At 31.0% G+C, this 24,023-nt stretch overlaps 3 protein-coding genes across 3 annotated transcripts; all 3 read right to left on the reverse strand.

The window, feature by feature from the left end:
• Positions 1 to 5,784: 5,784 nt before the first annotated feature.
• Positions 5,785 to 19,978, reverse strand: LOC137929468 (carbohydrate sulfotransferase 4-like). The gene is made up of 5 exons (XM_068772435.1): positions 19,098 to 19,978; positions 18,023 to 18,202; positions 10,785 to 11,001; positions 7,998 to 8,176; positions 5,785 to 6,512 (listed from the first exon to the last, which is right to left on the reverse strand). The coding sequence occupies exons 1-4, from the start codon at positions 19,820 to 19,822 to the stop codon at positions 8,066 to 8,068; spliced, it is 1,233 nt and encodes a 410-aa protein (XP_068628536.1). The 5' UTR covers positions 19,823 to 19,978; the 3' UTR covers positions 5,785 to 6,512; positions 7,998 to 8,065.
• A 338-nt stretch (positions 19,979 to 20,316) lies between these two features.
• Positions 20,317 to 21,529, reverse strand: LOC137929934 (ATP synthase subunit g, mitochondrial-like). Its single transcript, XM_068773074.1, has 4 exons — positions 21,455 to 21,529; positions 21,077 to 21,160; positions 20,886 to 20,989; positions 20,317 to 20,487 (listed from the first exon to the last, which is right to left on the reverse strand). The coding sequence occupies exons 1-4, from the start codon at positions 21,486 to 21,488 to the stop codon at positions 20,317 to 20,319; spliced, it is 393 nt and encodes a 130-aa protein (XP_068629175.1). The 5' UTR covers positions 21,489 to 21,529.
• Positions 21,530 to 22,364: 835 nt separating this feature from the next.
• Positions 22,365 to 23,388, reverse strand: LOC137929849 (uncharacterized). The gene is made up of 2 exons (XM_068772966.1): positions 23,349 to 23,388; positions 22,365 to 22,798 (listed from the first exon to the last, which is right to left on the reverse strand). The coding sequence occupies exons 1-2, from the start codon at positions 23,386 to 23,388 to the stop codon at positions 22,365 to 22,367; spliced, it is 474 nt and encodes a 157-aa protein (XP_068629067.1).
• Positions 23,389 to 24,023: the final 635 nt, after the last annotated feature.

The raw sequence follows: 24,023 nt of genomic DNA on the forward strand, positions 1-24,023 counted from the left end.
GTTCATTGTGATCTCCATTCATGAATTTCTGTACGTACTGGTCTCTAGACAACAATTGCCAGCGGCTATCTGTTCTACTCATATAGCTTACCCATCTACTTCAGTTTGTTAGGCTATATCGATTCGTTTTCCTATCTCTTCATTCCTTATACTTTCGTATAACAATAAACCTTGTAGTAATACGGACTATTTTTTAAGTTAACAAAACAACAGAGTAGTTTAATAAAACGAACGAATCTGCACCTATACTTGTAACTTTATTAAACTCCAAATAAAAAGTAGTAAATAAACGTATGCTTATTAACTGGCCGTGCTATAGTTGTGTCTACAGAGTCAACATTCTCATGTCATTCAATTATAACTTTTACACTAATAAGGCTATCCTTAAATTCTACATCCTCTTGTATACAAATATAACATGGCTTTATGCAAAATTATTAACTTAATTATTGCTTATCGTCGCCGTTACCTTACTTAGGACAATCCGTAGTACAATTTCACTCATTCAAAACAATAACATGCATTAAGAGTATTGCGAAAGTTAATAAATGTTACAAAAATAAAATCATACATTTTTTTTGTTCACATAAAATAAATCTTTTTTTACATATTTGTACGAACATAACAGTGATAGTAAACATTAAAGTATAGTGTAAACAGATCGCTATCTCCGGGGAATAAAATGCCAACCCGTTGTTACAATATTTTCCATATTACGCTATGTTTAGCTTCTGATTCAATGTTCTTTTAATTTAAAACCTTGTAATTTTTTTAAGATTTTTAGTTATGTAATTGCTATGCAAAAAATATAATAACAGTTTATTATTTTATTTTGGACTCAGTAATTTTCGATTTCAATTTAAATAATGTAACGTTTAAATAAAACGTAACACTTCATTTTTGAAATTATGATTAAAAACAATTTAACAAAACTACACATAATACACGTACTAAAAATGTACATTTATTTCCCAGAAGACAGTGAAATATTTATTTTTCTCAATTTTATTAATCTCACAAAGTTATTAAAATTCAGTTAACATTAAAATTTCTTCGATAGAATGAAGTATCACATATAAATGTGTCGTATTTTAATATTGCATAAAATCAATAGACTTCTTTCTAAACGCAATGCAGAACACAACATTTAAATGACTAAAAGAAAATGTTAAAAACTTGTATAATTACTTAAATACGCGCACGGTTTCAGATCGACACACCAGAGTATGCAACTTAAAAAAAAAACATTATATATTGTAAATAAAATGATATTAAAATAATAATAGTAATTTTAGTAAAATAATAATTATTCTTAACCTAATTGACATGTTAGGTATTTAAAAATAATACAACACTTCTTCTATTTCACTAAGCCCAAGCAATTCGAGTACGTGGATACAACGTATACTAGTTATATTTATCTTATGATATGCTAATGATATGATAAAAAATCTACACTGGTTCCAGCCAGTCACTGCGACGCTGTTCCATAAAAATCAAATACAAGACAAATGAAAAACTCTTCTTTTTTTTAAAACGCACGTCTCTTTGCCCTCATTCGTAGAATCGTAGTACAGTTTAACAGATGTCAGCGAATACTATGAGGCCCCCTCTATTTTTTTTTTCAACATTATGTCTTGCCGGTTTTATAGGGATAATGCTTTTTCAGATTTTTTGAGACCAGACTTTCACAGATTCGAAGTTCAAAGTGGCAGGGCGCAGAGGGAATTTAGCCTAAGACCTCTTTCAGCTCGAAGGGTTCCCGTGGGAGCCTCGGCTAGAGGCGCTACATACACCGGATTGGAAGGCTGTCGAGCTGTTATCGTTTCGGCGGATACTCCATGGAGTAACTAAACTTAAAAACTCCTACGAGGGGACCGCGGTGTGGTCTATCACTTGTCGATAATACCCGTTTAGCATTCCGACAAAATGGCGCCTGAGATCTGAACCTCTACTTGTTGGTTGTTCACCATAAGAGAACTGTTCTTGCAATCTATGAACGGTAAATACTCTCACAGAAACGTTTAGTAAAGAAATAATAACAATATTTAGTCGATATTTATGTGATAGTCTTCTCTATAGATACAAGAACAATAGCGATGGGTTAGAGTAGGCTTCATAAAATTCAGTCACTTGGAGCGAATGGGATCGGATCGGAGCGTGAAGGTAGCGTACCTGGAAAAACCGAGGGGTCGAAGACCAGTGGATAGACCCAGGTATCGCTGGATCGATCGCGTTGAGGCAGACTTGTGCCAATTGAATGTCAGCCAATGGCAGACGATGGCGCAAGATAGAGGAAAGTGGAAGTCTCTTGCTTCGGAGGCCAAGACCCACTTTGGGTCACTGAGCTAGCGGAGTAGTAGTTCATAAAATTAGTAAATCATTTGCCGGAAACTGTCAAGTGTTAAAATACACTTCCATATAGTCATTGAATTATCATGTAATTTGAGAAGTTCATTAAACAAGAATTTGATAAATATCCTCTTAGTGTGAAGGATAATTTATGTGATAATAAGGCTTTGAAATGAATTCTTTAATACTGTGGAAGTGATTGCAAAAAACCCGTTGAGATAGTTATAGGCACGTTCAGATCAAAGGCGTTTGGAACCCTCGTAGCTCAAGTTGAAAGATGTCATTATAAGTGAGTTTAATCTGATTTTAGTTTCTATCAAATTTGGCTTCTCTGACATTCATAAAAGTGATCACTGTAATCAATCCAAAGAAGATAATAATATTAATTAACACATAAATTCCCAAGATCTACTTATAGATGTATAATTTGTAGCGAAGTATCTACTTCTGATTAATTACAAAGACCTGGTATTTTCACTTTGAGGGATTTCCATCAGGTCTCTAAACAAACACCCTTTTGCCCAGTTTTATTCGGACGTAATAATGATCAACTTATTTAGACATCTGTGAAAAAGTCTCAAGACCTTACGAGGTCTCTTTAAGGCTACCGGCTGAGTTTTGGAAAATCATAAATATTCCTATTCCATCTAAAATCATAAAAATACCTATACCATCTAAAAGTCAAACTTTCTAGCTTTTTCTTTTATTGTCTCTTGTGCATTCGATATTCTGTAAGAGAAACCGCAATGTTTAATAACATCTTTACATAGTGAATTAAAATCTTAGCTTAACATTATCTCTTGTATAATTTTTATCCAACAGTGTCGTAACGATTCATTACAAATAAAACTATCATGTATATGTTATATTGACTAACATGCAATTTATAATAAATTCTTACTTATATCACTACCAGTATTTCGTTAAGGCATAACCGAATATATATTGTCAGATCTATCAGGAAGCATGTTATCTTAACTAGTAATTGATGGCTTTCCATTGACTTTTGTTGTATACTTTGAAAGCATATTATTGTAAAATATTGTATATATTACCACGATACAAATGGCAATACCATCTCATTAAATGATTATGGTAATACTTACAATACAACTATTACTATTTCATATAACTTATTGAGAGAGAGAGAGAGACAGTAGTCATTTCAGACCTTTATGACTAACTTAGTAGTCATTTTTTTGTTAAAATCAATATCAAAATAAAAGAAAATATTAATGTTCTAAAGTAATAACTGATGAATAAAATGTATCACATTTCACTTTTTTTCTCCATTTTGGAGTCTTCTTTGCAAGCTTGTAAATCAGTATTTCTGTTTCGTCATTAAAAACGTCATTTACCCGATGGCTTCTGGCATCACTGGGTTTAAAGTGACAGAGTACTGATGGCGCTCAGCTTAAACCTCTATCTCTAGACGCTTTATCAATAATCAAAATTACAACGAGAAAAGTAAGACAAATTCATAATAATTCAATTCAGAATATCACTAAATTCTCGCATTTTTAATTTATACCTTTTGTCATGATAAATTTATAGAATATTGTTTATCTTTGTAAAACAACTATCTATGATTAATATAATTATAACAAATCATGTAATAGTAACTTTCGTGTATAATTCAAATTATTACATCCAAAATTTATTTGCAAAATAATATTACATTTATGATCACACCGCTATAAATGTTGCCACACAATGATATAATGTTGCCAACTATTATTAATATTAAAAATAATTCATTCAAAACTTATTTCTAATTACTGTCTTATAAAGTGCACTTTCATGATCTCACTACGTTCATAGTTTGATAATAGCAATCTAATTATTATTAATAGTATGTATACCGATAGAGGTTGGAGAGTTTTCAAAAAAAGTTTGAAAACTTATCGCCCCTTCCTCGAGGTATATCTTATGAAGGTAGATTGACGTATACGCTTACCGGCGCTTGATACTGTGGCCTTCACGATATGGTAAACGAGCACTGATACAAACGCGAATAAATACATAAATGGAGAAATAAACGACATCAAACATTTTATATATTTCAGTTTAAGCTAATATCGAGTTGAACTCACAAGTTTAAATTAGCCTAACCAGCTCTAGGTTACTTTTGTATCTGTTAACACTTTATAGGAATCATTTCGTTGTGTCGTCGTTGTTCGGCCGCGCTTAGAATTTACATCATGGACGGAGATCCGATCATCATTCAGATATCACTTTCAGTACATTTGTATAAATACAACACGAAATTTACATGTCAATTCGTTTGTGCAAATGTTTGGCCAATTACTATATAATTAATAACTGTTTTAAATTGGTGTTTATGTTTCCGATTCTCGCCTAAATTAAAGGCGCGTTTATCCTTCCTGCATTGTAAAAAGAGCCTTATGTCGAGTCCCAATTCCATACAACTTATACTAAAAGCCAGATTTAAGTGTACAGTCGGCTCCTAAAATTACAGAAAGCTAAAAAATATGTATGTTGTATATAATATTGATATATATGCCTGTATACAACCAGTGCGAATGAATATACATACACCTAAACTATAAAAACGTGGTATCTACGTTGGAAGCATCAACAATTCGTCAATTCCGTGAGTGCTAAATTATTAAGTAATTGCCTAAGCTTATCAATTAAAATTGCGTTTGCGTGAGGGTTTAAAATCGCTTGAACACTTCACACATTACCCTATACACAACTCTAACAAAACTACCGAGATTCGCAAATATAAAACCTTGCCTAAGAAAGATATTCAAGCGATTTTGACCCTGTTAACATTAATGGTCCATCTTTTACGTTTTGATATAATGCCACACTGTCTATGTTTATTACACATAACTAAAAACAATTAGTATCATTCAATTTCTGATCACATTCATCTCTCGATACATCTTAGTAGGGTCATAAGTTTTAACACAGAGTTAATTTAAAATTCTTATACTCGTTAGATATGTTTGATCTGATTTAAAAAAATCTTTAGACTCATCCAACAATTTAAACTAATAAGAAGTTATTTGCTTTGAATAAAGAGACCAGTTGACTATTACACAGCAGTTGTGCTTTCGCGCCATATTGAAAAACAAAATGGCGCCACTGTTTCAGTGTAAGCAGAATTAAAATCAATATAGTACCAAAGAAAGTAATTAAACGTGTAGGCTATCGCTTAAAATTTGTGGAAAAGTATTTGTGAAAATAAACGCGGAACGCGATATCACGCAGTGTAATACTTTGGCGCCAAAAAGTTACAGCCAACAAATTAATGCAAAGAATTAAACAGTCATATTGCGAGAATCAAAGTGCCCGTAATCCCTCATTATTCATGTTTTGTCTTTTTCATTTTAGGAAGCTTGAATAACTTTTCTGAAAAAACTTGGACCACCAAAATTAACACTTGCAAATATAGGTTAAAAGTTTGAGTATTATATTGTATGATATTTATTAATATTCGACAGCCTTTGGGAGAAGGTAAAATAGGCTTATCATGGAATAAACTTTTTCAAGTATAGTATGGCCTCCTAGTTTAAAAAAACTTGGATTGTAAAGTATGGCAACATTTGATAAATAAATTCTGATGTAAGATTCATAATAATACAGAATCTCTCAAACACTATTGCTTTGAGGGATGTGTAGACATGCACTGTTAAATTATTATTTATCATTAAAAATAGATAAATAATAACTTTTGTCGTTATTTTACATGGCAACACTTTTTGGCGTTTTATTTCACTTGATCAGAAGAAACGATCTTAATTATAATTCGCAAATAATAAGTCTTGTATGATTATTAAAGTGTGTTAAAACTTACGACTCTTTTACATATATAAACTGCAATGTATATAGAGATTCAAATATATGTGAGAATTGTATCGCAGCAAATTCAGTCTTCTGGAATCACGAAATTGTAATTCCTAAGCGGAGAAAAAAAAAACATATGCTTATTAAGTTTCGATTCATTGTGTAAGTTAATATAACTTTTTTAAGTGATCATATAAGAAAAACTTGTGTTCGATGCTGCCAGTTGAAGATGTCAAATTTAATTTGTTCTGTCGATTGTTCCATCCATACTTACAGTTAAAATTTGCGACTTAATTTGGACAAAAAGATAAACTTTAAGATTCTTTTCTTTGTTGCATTAATATCTGAAAAAAAAAGACTAATTAAAATGAAGTATAATTTGGAACTCTTAATATGAATATATTGTTTTATGTTATATTTATTTTATATATTTTAACTACATTATAAATTCGGGTAATGTTTTGACAAATTGTGGAGACTTTCTTGAATAAAGTCTTGTTACCTTGAAATATCAAGTTGAAAATAATGAAATCAGGAATGTACGCACAACAGACAACAATTCGTAATCCGTAAAATCTGGTTAGGTAGCAAAATGTAAAACAGATGCTTATTTGAACTATTTATGTATTATTGTAGTACTTAATTTTGTCATATAATATTCTACCTTGATTATAAAGTTTTGCTGTATCAGGAAATTGTTTGCTGATAAATTTTTAAAGGGTAAATGTATAGTTCATTTGTTAACTAAAAGATTTAACTCTTATTTCCAATCACCCTGTATAAAATGATCACTCAGAAATATATTACATTATTTTTTTCTATTGTAATGTGATCGGCTAACAACTTCTGGCATTACAGACTAATAGACTACAAACAGGAATTATTATAACTTCATTTATTATTTCTGTAATAGTTAATTATGGTTGTGTGAATAATTGATATAAGGTGTACTATACATTAATTGATGGAAAAAGAGCTACACATCCATATCTTATCAGTTTTTATACTTATAGCCAATAACCCTGTAAAGTTTTAACTTAAGAAGTTGGTTCAGTTTTAGCTAAATACCTAAACCTATATGAAGTATAGTTACTTTGAACAAAATGAATAATTTGAACAGAATATTCTTAGAGATAAATCATAAGTTACTTTTCATTGTTAAAAACGTTCATGCAGAAACTAAGTGGATCCATTCACACGTTGCTGTGTTATGTAAAAGTAAAATTTTGAAACAAAAAGCAGTATACCGAATACATAAACTGATAAAGAACAAGAAAAAAAATTAATATCTTTCCCGGGGGTATACTTTACCAATTTTTCACGGTAATTGGAGGTATTTTTTTTAATCTATCAAGGATAGACAGATACACATTAATTTTTATGTATATACACATAATAGCAGTCTTTTCAGCATTATTATCATTGAATATCTGATGCCTATAAAGTTAAACCACCTTTATATGCAATATATATATATCAATTCTTCATATATCATCATTTCAGCTGTGTGACTGTGTTACAGCTGGAAATATGTATTCCCCCAAAGATAAATTATAGTTTATTATATACAAAAATTACTTAAAGTGTACATTTTTAAACTGTATTTACAGTACCCGGCGTTAAAAATTGCAAATCGACCTTCGGAAAGAGACAATCAGCGGATTTCGACTTCGTAGAGCACTATCTCTGTCTCACACTACCTATGTGTCGTTTTGTCAATCGTGCGACAGAGGTAATGCTCTACGAAGTTAGCCGATTGTCTCTGTCCAAAGGTCGATGTGCAATATTTATCGCCGGGTACTATAGTTGGTGTATTTGTAAAAACTTACATTCTGTTATTTGAGAGCACACCTCATCAAATGATATTGAGGCCAAATCATATCACAGTCTATTACGTTCATTGTACGAGATTGTACTGTTCGAGCGGGTAAAAATCTTTGCTTGCCATGTGTGAAGCGTTGTGCGCCATTTTGTAACCCCAAAGACCCATCGCCTCCTTGCATGTTATCTGAAATATTATAACAATTTTTTACAGTTTAATGTCACAATAGAGTTAAAAATATTCACAGCACCTTTGACAATAAGTGTACATTAACAACTACTTAAACTTGACGAAACATAGGTATCTTTAATTGTACATTAGCAGAATTCTTGAAGGTATACTATAGAAATACTATCTAATAATGTATCATTGACTATTAGAAATATCTATATATTATAAATAGTCCAGTGGATTGGCACATAGCGTGCAGCATAGGGCGCTGGGAACGCTCAAAGATTCTGGAGTTGAGATCCGGGACTGGCAGTAAGCACATTAAAAGACGTTCGCCCATAAGGTAGACAGACGACCTTATTAAGGTCGTTGAAAGTCGATGAATACAGGCCGCCTTCAACCGGTCTTATTGGAAGTCTATAGGAATCGTCTACGTCCAGAACACACCGCAGTAGACCTATGGTTGTTTTGTATCATAATTTCATTCAAGACAATATAAAAAATAATGGTATTGATAGAAAATCGAGATATTAAATTAAATTTATTACACCAAAATCACTCTACGATATAGTGTTATTAAGTTCCGAGTGAGATGAATATTAAACAAAAAAACCGCGCCATATAAATTAAAATTCAATCCTTGTGGTTCAGATGATTATCACATATTTACGACGCATAAGAGACATTAAATTTGAATAATTAAAGAAACATTATTTATTTTAAAATTTTGGTCATGTAACATGAATATAAATAATACACGGAACGTATCTACACTTGCCTTTATTTCCCAAAAATTTTAATAAATTGGGGAAAAAGTTCCTTGGCATTTTATAAGATAATGACATGATAAAATAAAAAAAAATAAGACATGAATGTATGAGAGGTCACCACGCTCTTAGATCGTATAAATAGACATTCTAAGCAGTTATTAGGCGTAAGGACCCACATGAAGGGGACTTTGGTTATTGCCCAATAAGCGTGTAGCATTTCTAATCGAATTAGGCCGAAAATACTTAAACTAGTTTTAATCGTATTCGAAATACAAATATCATTTCAACACAAAAAAGCTTTTCTATTCAAATCATATTTGAAATTGGAATGATTTAAATTCGAAGAATTTAAAGAACTAACTTTACGTAAACATTAAAATGAGAATAAGCACACAGGAAATAATTATGTTAAGTATCGTTCATTACAATGCCGCATCTTTTATTGCGTAGTCGCTATTTAATTACACGATCTAGTTGTTCATATTTCATACGACGTTTGCACTATACGAATCCGCCATTGAATGTTTGTAATAATATCTATTTGTAATAAAATTTAATAATAACGACTTAGTAATATACAGGTGATAATTTATAAATGTAAAAACTTTTAAGGGGTGAATGTATAGCTCATTTGCTGGCAATTAATGTATGACATAACCTGTCCAAAAATAAATGATTTCAGAAATAATATAAAACGTTATGGTATGTATGAAAATGTTTTTTTTTTCAAAATTGAAATCGGTACCTATTAAACTTAAAAAAATGTTTGCTATTTGTCCTTAGACTTTGTACAGCCCGAAGTTATTGGCGTATAGCATTACAAAGGACGACATAAAATAATGTAACTTACTTCAGGTTCATCACTTTATAAAGGATGACTGAAAATAGGTGAAAAAGCTTTCAAGCTCAATTCTAAGGACCAACGAGCTACAAATTTACCATTCAACTATTTAAAGTTTTTAAACTATATTCAATTATCCTGTATGTGCACCAGGCTAGATACCTGGTGCACATACAGGATAATTTTAATAACTATAATTTTTTTAAAGATTAGAAAAGTTAAGGTGACTTAATCAATGACAGGAATAAAAATCTATGGATTTATAAAACGAAAAAAACAGGCGGTCTTATCACACGAAGCAATTACTTCTAGACAACTATAGTATGGAGATAGGACGACCAGTAGCGGGTAGTAAAAGTGTAGAATTAAACTTACATACATATATATGTACGTACATTTATTACACGACTGTATTATTAAATGTTAATAAACTTTTTGTTATGACTTGCATAAATCTAGACATAAAAACGTATAATATGAAGAGACGCTAGATATATTTTAGTATAAAGTTTTTACTTTTTATGCTTTGAGTAAGAATTAAGTTTATATCACATTGTGTATTTTATATAATTTATTGTACCTGTTATTTTACCGTTACCAGCGATCGCTAGGTTCAAGGCCTATATCGTGAAGATCATTTGTCAACAATGAACTTGTACGTGTTATTGTAAGATGTTTTTGCATGTATTGCGTTCTCTTTCATATTATAGAAGTTTCTGTTTAATTACATTCCAAACTGCGCAACTATACATTGATCGTAACTGTGGCGTAGAAACATTTGCAAGTGTTTTTGACGACTTCAGTGAAAGCCCCTATCTAATGCTCTGTATATGCAGATATTTTGAATCAAATAGTACTGCACTGCGTTCGTGGTATTTGCTTTCAAATGTAAGATGACCTCGTTGCCTAAATAGCGATAGCTATACCTATATTAAGTAGACTCGTTCCTTTACCAAGTAACAGAAATAAGAATTGCGCTAGATATTATTACAAAGTGAAATAAAACAATTACCTGTATACCCTCAACGTAGTCAAAATCGAGAACATTCTTCCATCTGAAAGGCACATCTCGGGAGATTCTGAAGGTGGAGCTCACGCCGGCTACCTCGACGTTAGTATGTGAGTGCAAGAACTCTTCGACAGACTGCGTTACACTGAGACCCAGGAACTTGAATAACTGATGCGTAGTTATATTTGGGTTTAACGCCAGATCTTCGTATCGCAAAACCCTGTAACGATGATAATTTTTTTTTATTTTGATTAAACAACATATTATGGCCAGTATGCTAATTGTTTTACAGCATCGGTTTCCAACGGAGGCAGTAACGTATTTTGATGAGCACTGATACTGTTTATGGAGGTGGTAGCAGATCTAAATAGGGGACGTTATGAATACTTCAGTTCGCTAGTACGAAAGTAACATAAAGCAGCTCGAGCCTATGCTCCCTCGGGAGCCCTCGAGCTTGCTAATGTCTCCTTAAGCCTTTAAATGGCAGTAAGGCAATAGTAAAAACAAAAAAATAAAGATCTTAGATAGACGAACTTAGTGGAACTTGGTAAAATTAAATATATTGTACAATGTGGCGTAGAAATTATTTTTTATATGCTATGGTTTACATCAACATAAGTAAAAATTAAAAACAATATTATAAAATTGAATTTTGACTTCGAAACTTGCTTTAAAAATACAATAGGGTACAATAAGGTTCCTTTATCGAAAATCAAACATTTTAACAAAAGAAACTTGCGGTGAGTGTCGGCCATTGTGAAAATATTGGAGAAATTTGCAAAATTCTCTAGTACGCTTAACCTACTTAGTATACGAAGATACCTTGTATTTGAACTTGTGCGGATTTGAGGTAATTTTGTGTGACAATAATATAAAAAGGTAACATAAAAATCTAAGAGGTTATATTCTATCGACTTTCAATGTTATATTATCACGCTCTTATTCTCCATCTGAAAGGCAAGACTTTGTTCTTTCTTTTTACGAATAATAGATACTTTCTTTAATCGCTAACAAAAATTTCTTTTTTATTTAGAATCCTTACTCAAAATCAAATTATTTTTTGGAATACGCTGTCCATAAGCATTTTCGAATCGTCAACCAGGCCGCAAGGTAGTTCTGCTATGAGCCGGCGGATAATGAGATATTTAAAATTAAGTGTTATAGTGCCCCATAAATCAACGTCAAGCTGTAATAGGTTTATAGTGAAATGGCTAACAGCATTAAAATATTTTTTTTTCTTTTAAGACTATCGGAAAAAAGGTATAATTTAAAGTGTGAATTTTTTTACATAAATTGCCATCCCTTTTTTATTTTTTTCTTTCGTGCTTTATTTTTTTTTGGCCATGTACAGAAAATTTGCTTACGGAAACATGAAAATTAAAAAAAGTTAAGATTTTCCGCTAAAGTAATTAAAAAAACCTGCATAAAAATAATTTTCTTTTTTAGCTATGTACGTTATGTATTTTAACTTGAATGCAATCGATAAAATTAGTTTATTTAGCCTTTCGGATATAGGCTCTGTATTACCACATGTACATTATTCTACATAAAAATAAACATAAGATTGAGGCGGACAATGAATAACTCAAAACAAAGTTCTTTTTTTAATACCGTACACAAGAAACAAAACATTAAATAATTATATTCAACGTACTTGTATTTAAACCTGTATTAATATTTTAGTATCACTGCGCCGTAACAAGGCCAATTGAAAGGTTGAATAAAAACCAGTGTGTTCAAATTAACATCTTTAAGTGTAGTTGATTAATCGGCCAAAATAAGAAAATGAAGGTGTTCCCAACAGTGCGACATTGTTTCCAGTCACACTATTTGGAACGCCTAATATAAATTTATGGGAGTGATGAACTGTGAAATTGTTACAATGACAATATATTTCTTCCACTCATATTACGGCAATTGAAACAAGGCATAAAGTCATTACAATGGTCGTACGAAACATGCAAAGAACTGTTTTTCGATGTTTAATTTGTATATCATAGTTATAATTTATAATTCTTAGTTAATAACCATGCTAATTTATAATAAAGAACTGTTTTAACAATAGAAAAAATATGTGTATTAACACATATTTAATATCTTCAGTTTGTTTATTTAATGAACCGAACTGTCGATGCTGCAAAAATGGCATTTGCAGTTTTCGCGGGTTTGAGATTGCGCAGAGGGCGCCTAGCATAAGACCTATTTTAAAGTAACGAAACCCGAGAATTACCGATTAAGCCTCGGCTCTGGTCGCTACATAGTATTTACCGAATTGAGTGGCTGCCGAGCTCTTACATCGCTTCGATGATCTCTCACTTTTGTAAGCAAATAAAAGGGACGGGTGAATGGCTTTCGACAATCGTTGGCGTCAAAAACTGTAAAGAAATTTAAAGATGAGGAAGAATGGCGTGCTGGTAACCATTTTTTTGTATACATATTTTAAAAACTGTCTTCTCAATGGACGAAAAGCCGACCCAATATTTACATTATTGAGTTATCTCATGTATTTTATATCGTCGTATGTATAACACATGAAGTCATGACTAAACTAGAAACAATTCAAAGAATATGTCAAGATAAATAGAAATGTGGTTAAAAAAACCAAATCATGGGATAAGAACAATCACGTCCAAACAGTGGAATCGCTAAATGTAAACGTATCCTTAGTTCCTTGTATAAGTTGTGTTTTTCTGGTACTAATGTCTATAGCAGTGTTTCATAACGTCGGGCCCATGCAATTTCAAAGTGGACTAGGCACGAGTTTTACCCTTCCGCTTTAATATAAAAATTAGGTATGTTCAGAGGTAAGAATTTTAGAAAGCCTAAGGTGGAGCATATCACAAAAATGGTTAGAAAATCCTGGTCTACAAGGTATCATTTTGTAATTATATTTCAACATAAAAGAAAATATTCTGCATGTTTTGGTCTTTTTGTTGATTATTATACATTATAAAATAGTAGGATTTTGTTTTTTATACCTCGATAATATTAAATTTATACACGAAAATAAACCCACAAAACCATTATGTAAAGTTACAAGTGCTACTACAAAAAATATACTTGAATGACTCTCAATAAGAAAGAAAAGCAAGAAGGCTTTCATGCTACGTTGTTTTATGTCCATTATGGTTTTGTACTCGAGAAGAAAAAAACGAAACACTTCATCGCTTTTGTTGATGGAGGCTCGTTCTGAACAACTGTATTCATGAACTTAATTTTTAGTTTATGGAACGTTGCCAAGATGTTTAGCGGTCGAAAAAATTTAGTAAAAAATGACATTAAGATCATAATCACAAAAATCACACAATAACAATTTTAGTTTCTTACACGTTTGCATGCAAAGGTTAGTCATTATCATATTTGGACCAGAATTCATCTTACAATGCATAGATTCATACCAAAGATTTCTTATAATTCTTTTCGTAATCTTTATTGCTACCATAGCCGCTGTACCGCGCCTTTGGTATGCGCGGCGGGCGGGGGAGGTATCAACTGCTCTGATACGTCAATTCGCTGTCAACGCTTGCGGCGGCTGTGCTCATACTTTTTTTCGACCGGTACTGCGGTTTTGATGGCACTATATGACATGACAATGATGATATACTACTATGTACCAAAGGTATTGAAGCTTCCATGTCTCACCGCAATATACGTCAAAGCGGCCAACTCAAAAGCATTTCATTCTCGGGTCAAATCGAGACAGTAGAAGGCCAGTTAAGGCAATAGATATATTGTTCTATATTGTTCTCTTAGAGCGCGGTGTTCTAAAACATTCAGCTCGAATGCTAGCACATTTCAATCAACGAAATTGGTGTCCTTAAGTCGATCTTCGATGAAATTCGTTTGATCAAAAGACGACGAGAAATACCGCATTGAAAGAACTTTAGTGCTTACAGTTTTTATAGCGGAGAAACTTGAATGTTGATGCCTTGATAATGGAGAAAAATGTGGCCGATATCGTAGACAATCAAGCAACGACCCTTAACAGTTTTAGTGTACTTTTGCCACGCTATGCGAAAGAAAAAAGATGCTATTGAGAGAAATTTTATTTAGGGTATTAATCAGCGTCTTCCGATGACCATATCATCGACCCGCCTTTTGGGTGGTCGTCTTGCGTCGTGTCTTTGTTTGCTGATGTACTGTTACTTGCCTATTCGCTGGGCTTTCGTTAGTCTATGAATCTCATTCGATCGTGTAATTATGTGGTATATTTGTATTTAAGTGCCTACAACATGTCTTTCCAATTGTCGGCCTATTAAAAAAAATTCAAATATCCGCTTACTAAATAGAAAACAAAAAAACTGGTCTCTGTACATCTCTCTAAGTATATCGTGATCAACATTTTGGCTTCTGAAAGTGATGAGGCCATAATGCTGTTACAATGACCGACATCGCAAAAAGATTTGATACCGTATAATTCAAGACAAAACTTTTTTCTACTGCATTTCGTACATGATAGACAGCATTGCGGAAACTGCTAACCAGATAAGAGAACGGAACCTACTTACGTAAACTTTCACGTTATTTTAGTTTGGCACAGGCATGTATTCAAACTACAGCATCGACCACTGAAGTAACTTTCACCTTTTAATAATCCTTTCCAACGTAAAGTTTACAAAATTGAACCACCTTATCTTTATAAATAAAAGTAAATCATTATATTCTCGCGCAATGTTCATTCGAGAAAGGTGCAACTTTTATTTCATATTATCAAAAAGGCGTGAGGAATGTTAAAATTAAACAGATTCGAGGAAGTTAGAATACACTTTTTGCTTCCTGCACCGACCAGTGAGTAAATAAAAAAGTCCGACCATAGCTGTTTAACATTTGACGTCAATCATAACCCATATAAAGCTTGATAGGATGTAAACAAACTAAAAATATTCTACACAAAAAAAGTGTAAAAATAATCACTTTAATACCCGTCTTACAGTGTTTGAAACTGAAAACTTATTTAAAAAATGCCGGATCAAAGAACTTTCACATAAGTTTAAATCCTGGAAAGTCATATGGCATTTAAAAACTGATGCGAGTTTGAATGGTCACATTTTATAAATGTTTAATCATATATAGGATTGAAACATATTATATTATTGGTCATGCTATAGGCAAGCGGATAAAAATGACTTTCTGATAAGGATGGTAAAAAATGTTTAGATTTAATTCTGAATGAACGTTAAATCATAAGCCTTTTTATGACCTACATACTCGTCACGGCATTTGGAACCTAGCCCGGACTTGATTTAAAAAAGGATTTTTGATGATTACACCCACAAGAAGACTGAAGGAGCATTAAAAAAAATGAATAATTTTGAACTATAGCTTTTATTGGTATAAAACGTTCCTACATTTTTTTGTTAATTAAAATTACCAAGAATAGAATTTATGAAATTAGACCCATAAAAGGCAGAGGTATACACGAATAATCATTAAAAAAAATAAAAGCTTTCTGTACTTCCAGCAAGTATTAGTCATGTAGTTACTTTACAAAAAAGCAAAAATAAGTTATATTAACTCAATTTCAGAAAGTTTCAATTTTCATGATACCATTCACATAAACCGCTATAATTGTTAGTGTTGAATTACTTCTATTTATTGAATAGCTGCCTAATGTTGAGGTGACCCAAATTGGCATTAGTTAGCGCAATGAATATACTCGTGTGCTAACATTTAGTAGCAGTTGACAAAACTATTTTTTTAAGTGTGGTGCAGAATAACTCCAATTACAAATAGATTTAATGCAAAAACACAAACTAATAATATAAATCACGACATAGAAGGGTGCTCAAATCATAGAATATTTTGGTATTAATAAATAAAATGTTTGTTGCGTTTTTCAAAAATAAGATTTCAATGAGAAAGTAACAAAAGATTGTCTTGTAATAAATATTGTAATTTACTATATATTGTTCTAATGGTTGCTTCTCAATATCTAATATATAAAATTTTCGTGTCACGGTGTGCGTGACTGAACTCCTCCAAAACGGCTCGACCGATTTTCGAATAGAACAACCTCTATTTTTCATCCCTCTAAATGTGGTCAACGCCTAATTTTTTTTAAATTTTTTAACAAAATTTTTTGTTTTTATTTTTTTTATGATACAGCATAAATACATACAACACTAAATTTTCACGCCTCTGCGATCAACCCTTATTTTTTATTTGTTAATTAAAAACTTTAATTTTTTTGCAAAACAACATTTGCAGGATCAGCTAGTATGTTGAATAACATATTATTGATGTGCCAAAATTTTAAATTTTACATATAAAATAGTGACAGACACATGATAAATATATGAATTGAAATGAAATGTAACGCCTATTATTTCTTAATTAAAATTTAACAAATTCTCCATGGATCTGATTGTACACATACATAATAAAGTTCCACATTATCTTAGACTTTTCTTGTCTTAGTTTCAAATTTAAAATTAAATGTATATTATTGAATAAATCTTGGATCTTGGTTTGTACATGACTCATTTATATAGTTCATATTATGTGTACATTACATAACAAAGATTGTTAAAAGTACTTTTAAAATGAGCACCTTTTGGGTTTCTAGTCGGCTCTCCTCAGTAGATCAGCATCTGAATTAGTGATAGCTTATGTAATGTTAAAATAATCAACAATTTAAAATTGCATGTAAATGCCTACTCTAATAAATATATTCCAATTTGAATTTCCATTTTCTTCTGTCAATAATTATCAATGTGTTTAACAATGATTATTATTAATTTATAACACTCAGTATTTATTATTATTAAGCCTTTATAGTTTTGTTTAATTTCAGGGCATTTAAACCGTATCGCAAAAATTTGCTCAATACTTATGTTATTGAAAGAAAACTTAATACATTAATTTTTAAATATACAATATTCATTAAAGAAACTTTATTTCATGGGCTTATTATACATGTCCTGCTAAATGGTATTAGTTTTAATACAGGAATTACTTATTAAATGTATAATAATCATATTATTTTAATCATCAAACAAAAACTTGAAAAAATTACAGTTAATAATTTTCTAAAAGATTATATAGCTTAGGAATGTATTGCTTTACTCTAGTTTCTATTAAATTGAACTCTTCTGGTGTTCTTCTCACACACATGGTCCCATTGCCACCTGAGTATAATTTAAAATTTGACAACTTGACCATATGTACCTTTGTTTAAATATTGTAATGTAATATCACCTGTCAGAGTTGTAATTTAAGACAAAAAAATGCAATTTGCTTACATTAGACGATCTGGATACTGTTGTAATAAACGCCCAGCTGCTACATAATCACTTATCATATCAGCACACAACAACTCCGGCTTCCAGCAATCTGGCGCTGGTTGGCAAAAGTTACGATGCTGCCTTGACTGCATCACTCCTCGAGGATCACGGATTAGTAAAATCACTTTAACATTAAGCCTGCAAAAAGACACATTAGTTAAAGTAAGTTATACAGGCTTAATCTAAAAAAGCCAGGAATCATGTTCTAGTTTAATCTAAATCAGAGATTTTTATTCAGGCATATATCTTGCTATTAGAAACCCACTGTGATGTATGTTGTATAAAATGAGCATTGAATGTTGTAATGGAAATTTGTGTATAATGTTGTTAAACTTTTATAGTAATCAGATCCTTCATTGAATAAATCTGTGTAATAGAAGTTTCCATTTATTGTGAATAATTGTATTGTGAACAATGTAACAGTTTCCCATAAGATAAAAACCATTATTTCTGTAATAAAATTTTTCATTTCATTTTGGTATTAAATGATAAACTACATTACATTTTGAGTTTAAACATTTATATATCTAGAAACAACAATTAAATGTAAATAATTAAATATTATGAACAATCTCACAGAATAATAGGAGACCTTTTTGTGGTTGTTTGTAGGTATATTTAAAAATTATGTAGTTTTACTGCAGCATAAACAAATAAATTTGTTTTCTCAATACAGTTTTATAACTCATGTTTATGGCTTATTTTATTACATATCAATGATACTTTTATAATGAAAAATCTTAATTGATCAAATATGTTTGTGGGTGAAATTTTATAAAATAGTAATCTATTAATAAAAATCTAATTAACATTTGTGGGCCTTAATTTATATTACTTTAAATGAGTAGCTAATGAACTAAAATATAAGTAACTATTTCATGTATTAGTATTTACTAATTATACAACATATGATATTAATGAAAGTGAGATATAAGAGACTTGACAGACATTGCAAAGGTTTGTAATGGAAAAACTTTTTTATTGTAATTATTATTGAACTTCTAAAAAGTTTCTTGTTTTTTACCATACTCACTCTTTATCCTGTAAAATCTCCCGAACAAGACGTAATCTGACACGAACAACTTTCATACTTTGAAAGGGGAAGAGCTTACAAAACTTTGTAGTAAATTCAGAATCGAAACACAATTCTTTCTTATATTTACAATGGTCCCATAATCGCGTATTGTGACTAAATTGATGCAAGTGTCCTTTCCCGTACTCAAAATAGTCTTCCATTCCAATAAAATCACATTTCATCATACTTTTTATTGTTTTTAAAGCTTTGTCAGCATGTGGAGGACCTCTTATTTGTATAATTTCGTATTTTAAAAGTGGCTCATAGTGATAAAAATTTCCCGGCATTGCATTTAAAATCTCACCGAGAAAAGTTGTACCAGACCTCCAAGTTGAAATTATTAGACTCTTCAAAGGTCGCCCGCCCGATTCCATGAGAAGGTCTTCAAGACGATGAACTCCAGACGCAGTGTAATTATAATTCCATAATTCAAATTTGATTTTTGATCTCGTCCTTTCGAAAATTTTTTCTACGTTTGGAGAGCCATCGTAGGGATTTGTTGGTACGGGCTGAATTAAACTTTCATCTCCTTCTTCAATTTTCAAAAAATTTTTTATATTTCTACGATTTTCGGAGGACGGACGATAATTTGTGTTATCTGTATATCGACTTCCAGCAAGAATTAAGAGAACACTGAGACCAAATGCTATACATATTGAATAAAAATTAATCCGCCGCAACATTACTAATAAAATGAACTAAAAAATTTATCACTGAGAATTTACAAGATTGACTGAATTTATTCCAAAATAAAAATTAACAAGATGCACTGAATATCATTTTTTAAAAGTTTTTTTTTGCTTTGGAATCATGATTCCCGTCCTAACGTTTCCGCGGAAACACCGCATTGCACCTTCACTACCATTTTGCAAGTATGACGTTCAAATGTCAAACACATTTGTAACAGCTGTCAGTTTAATGTCAGACTTAAGATTACAGATAAGAAAGCATAGTAATAGCAGTAATTTTAAATATTAAAACTCCCATACTTGTCAAAGTTTCAATTATTACATTATAACACAATTGCTGAAATTAAGAGATTTTAAAAAAATCTTTTTGCTTTTAATTCATTTTTTTATTCAAAAAGAAACCTACTACAAACAAATTTATCACATTTTCAGGCATCAAAGGTAACAAATATAAATAAATGCAGATTATTTTAAAAATTACAATTTCTTCAAACTTTATAGCCAACGATACGCATTTTAGCAATGGTTTCTCCCATGAAAAACCATAAACCGACTTCGACAGACACTAAAAATAAAAGCCATGCCTGCCTGACCGTTAAAAAATTATAGCATCCATTTTTAATAAATTCTTGTACGAGTGTAATGTCTTCTCGTAATGCCTGTAATTAACAAAAATGTAAGTTAAATACATTAAAAAAACTTGGTCTTTGGGCATTGGGTTATAATTGTTTACCAGCTAGATTATAAATTTTAAGGTCAAATACAACTATTGTTTTAAACCTCCTACTAATTTTTGAAAAACTTACGTTTACTTAACTTAAAATTTTTGTAAATTGTTTTTCCATTAAACGGCATTTTGTTTTGGTTTTAAGTAAAAATGAAATATAAGGCTAAATTCAAAAAAAAAAATATTCCTTAATTTTCTTACTTTAATAATACTTACCAAAAAAGTTTTATGTCAATATTTTTTATAATTAATAACTCTAAATATCTAAAACTTTTTTAAGTTTTATGTCATAGAAAGACAAACAGGACTAGACGATATAAAAAACGTTACCTGTATTTCGCTACTGGAAGGCGATTTCATTTCTACTTTATAGTAATGTTTGGCAACTCTCATTTTTTCTGCTAAATCTGACTGCATCACTTTACGTGATTTCTCTTTAATAGTAAAAATGTAATAATTTATTACAAACGTCAAATAAACAAATAAAAAGTAATCAGTTTTTCAAAATAAGAATGTTATACCTGCAAGAAGTTTAGACAGCTTTTCTTTGTTCCTATTAAAAGCATGTCCATAAATATCTGTCACAGTTGGGATGACCCTGATACCTGGTTAAAAATATGATATCGAGTTAATTATCTGCTTTAAGGAGTATTTAGTTGTTATAAAATCGCCTCCATAGAAACATTAAATCAAAGTTTTAGAAAAACTGACTGTCTCCATTCGTTAGTATTAATGAATATGAGAGTTCCGCTAAATTAAATTGAAGATTAACTCATTAGTTTTTCCTTAAAATTTAAAGTAAATATTAAAATAAAGAATTTGTATACCAGTACACAACAATTACATATAATAATTATTACAATATACAATTTACATTTAAATATAAAAGTAATACTTACGCAAGTAACTATTTGTCAGTTTAGCGATATTCATTTTTGCTTACCAGAGAAATTTACTGTAAGCAAGCATAAAATTTTACATTGTCAAAAATTTATTGTGTCATGAAAAGCAAAACAACGAATTAATAGTTTTAAATAAATGTGGCTTTTCATTCGGCCAGTATTTTTTTTTATTTCAGCCTGTGGGTTTGGTTACTCAGATTGTTAAAAAATGACTACGGATGACGCGATAATATTGCCATCACTTTTTACCACTCCAGGCTTATGTTAAAAAATTGTCCAACGATAAAAATATAATTAATTGTTATATAAATAATCTTGATTTATATTTAAATAAATAATTATACTTTATCTAATACAGTCTAGACATAAACAAGTTACGTGTTAATATAATAGTCAAAAGAATAACAGTAGTAACGTTGTAAAATTCCTTAATGTTTTGCTAAAACTGTTATACTTCTTCAGACTTTGTGATAATCCCTTAAATTTGGTAACATCTCTAACCCAACTGCCGGTGTTAAACTTTAATGCCTATGAATTCATGCCTCCACGTTTCGATTACTTTTCTCGGATTACTCACAACTCCCTAGCGTGGCTCAATTATAGGCAATACGATGTATCTCTTTAATTTTTAAGCATTTTATCGAAATGAAGGAAAACATTTCGAATCAACCATTTTTAAATTGTTTGTAAAAGTAATCGTGGCAAAGTCTAATCCCTTCGTATACTTTAACTGTAAATATTAAATTTTAAATAATAAATTAACTAAACGATAAGAGATTTGTCAAAATTAGGTGTTTGGGTTTCCTTAGCCTTTTTTTTAATAACTAGTTTAAAAGCATTCTGAATAATTTATTAAAAACATCTACATGAATAAAAGAGCAACGGTTCTATTTTATAGTTGAAGTTTTCACTTTTTACCGCCTCGTTTAGGTTTCTTTTTATCTTTCACAGGCTTCTTTTTAGCAGGTTTAGCCTTAGGTGGTGGACTTGGAGGCTCTTCTTTCTTAGTTTCCATAGCTTTAGCCTTGGCTTTAGCTTTTTGTGCTTCTAGTGCTTTTTGCATCGCTTTTTCTTTTGCGAGTTTAGCTTCTGCTTTTAACTTTTCTTGAGCGGCTCGAATAGCTTCTTCTTTAAGTCGTATTTGCCTCGCTTCTTCTGCATCCATATCACGTATCATACTCTCTAAAGATGTTATTAGACCACTGGCAGCGTTGGAGACAGCATTTTCTATTTTTCTACCAGCAGGTCCAGTGAAGAACGCAACAGTAAGCGGAGGAACCATTTCTATCTTCGCATACTGCCATGCAGTGCCAGCAGCAGGTTTTATAGCTTTGGTTGCAACTAAAATTACATAAACATATATCAATTTAGTCTTTTGACTTATTTACTGTATATTAAAAGAGAAGAATATCGATTAAGCAATAATAAGGTAAGGATGAAGGTCAGGCAGTGAAAATGAAAGACATTTTAACCAGTTTTATCTTTTTTAATTTTTCCCTTTACATTCTCTAATTCTTTTTGTAGATATTCTATTTCTTTTGGTATCTGACGATCACGAAGCGATGTTATTTTAGTCTCTAAATAATCCGTTACATTGTTAAGTGTATTTTCTGCTTTTTCCACGAATGTATTTTCTACAAGACGTTTAGCGGATGTTGTTATGATATAGTCTTTAGACCCTTGCCATATCTTTACTACAGCTGGTCGAATATATTTAATAGAAACTGTAACAAATAGATCAATTATTAATAAATGCAAAGAAAGAAACTGTTTTCATTTTTTAACAACGCTTAAATTTTAAAATATTTGATGATGTGTAAAGTTTGTAATGTTAAATGCTATCTTATTTGCTACAGTTTCTTTTTGAATTTGTAATTTGAAACAAACATACCCAAAGCGATGTCCAGAGCTATTCTAGTTGCTCTTGCCATTGACTCTGATTTCTAAATACTTGCACGATATTTTATTGACAATTTATATCATTTATTTAGTGATTTTGTAGTATTTATCTTTAATCTATTGCATCTAAAATAATGACATAATTCATACTTTTTAACTGATTCTCGAGTCAGCTCACTGTCATATTTTTAATATTTTTTAAAAAAGAGGTGTCATAATCAATAATATACATATTTTACTAAAAACCCGTCAGACGTTGTCCCGTCTTAGCTATGCATAATCATTGCCGAACTTAATAATTAAAAACTAGAAAACGTAGTATTTATTGTAGTGTTTTTTTTTGATACAAAACTTTAGTTTTTTTTTTCTGGCATAAAAAATAAGATGATGTTTTTCCAACACAGAACAAGCACCATATAATCGGCCATATGAAAAATATGGACTTGCAAGATGGATGCCATTAACACGGCAGTCGTTGCCGTTGCAAATGATTTATTAAGATGGCGTGATCGAGAGAAAAAGGAACTCCATGGATTGACAAAGTAAAGCTAGACGACGTAGGCGTAAATGACGCAGAGTCGCAACCTTGTTTAAACCAGCAAAGCTGGAGGGTGTCCAGGGCGCTACACAATTATTTTCATTAGCGGATTAGGCCGGCGAGCTGTTA

Source organism: Battus philenor, unplaced genomic scaffold, assembly GCF_028537555.1.
Source record: "Battus philenor isolate CCGP_79_NKW_IND1 unplaced genomic scaffold, ilBatPhil1.0.hap1 SCAF_5, whole genome shotgun sequence".
NCBI lineage: Eukaryota > Metazoa > Arthropoda > Insecta > Lepidoptera > Papilionidae > Battus > Battus philenor.

Bases quoted from the DNA above. Each gene is read 5' to 3' on its own strand.
- LOC137929468 (XM_068772435.1), bottom strand. From the start codon at position 19,822: ATGTTGCGGCGGATTAATTTTTATTCAATATGTATAGCATTTGGTCTC. The intron at 11,002-18,022 runs GTAAGCAAATTG...TCATCGTTACAG, and splicing joins CAGTATCCAGATCGTCTAAT to GGTTTTGCGATACGAAGATC. The intron at 8,177-10,784 runs GTAATTGTTTTA...ATAATATTTCAG, and splicing joins ACTACGTTGAGGGTATACAG to ATAACATGCAAGGAGGCGAT.
- LOC137929934 (XM_068773074.1), bottom strand. From the start codon at position 21,488: ATGAATATCGCTAAACTGACAAATAGTTACTTGC. The intron at 20,990-21,076 runs GTATAACATTCT...TTACTATTAAAG, and splicing joins GCTGTCTAAACTTCTTGCAG to AGAAATCACGTAAAGTGATG. The intron at 20,488-20,885 runs GTAACGTTTTTT...TGTTAATTACAG, and splicing joins CTTCCAGTAGCGAAATACAG to GCATTACGAGAAGACATTAC.
- LOC137929849 (XM_068772966.1), bottom strand. From the start codon at position 23,388: ATGGCAAGAGCAACTAGAATAGCTCTGGACATCGCTTTGG. The intron at 22,799-23,348 runs GTATGTTTGTTT...ATGTAATTTTAG, and splicing joins AGCTCTGGACATCGCTTTGG to TTGCAACCAAAGCTATAAAA.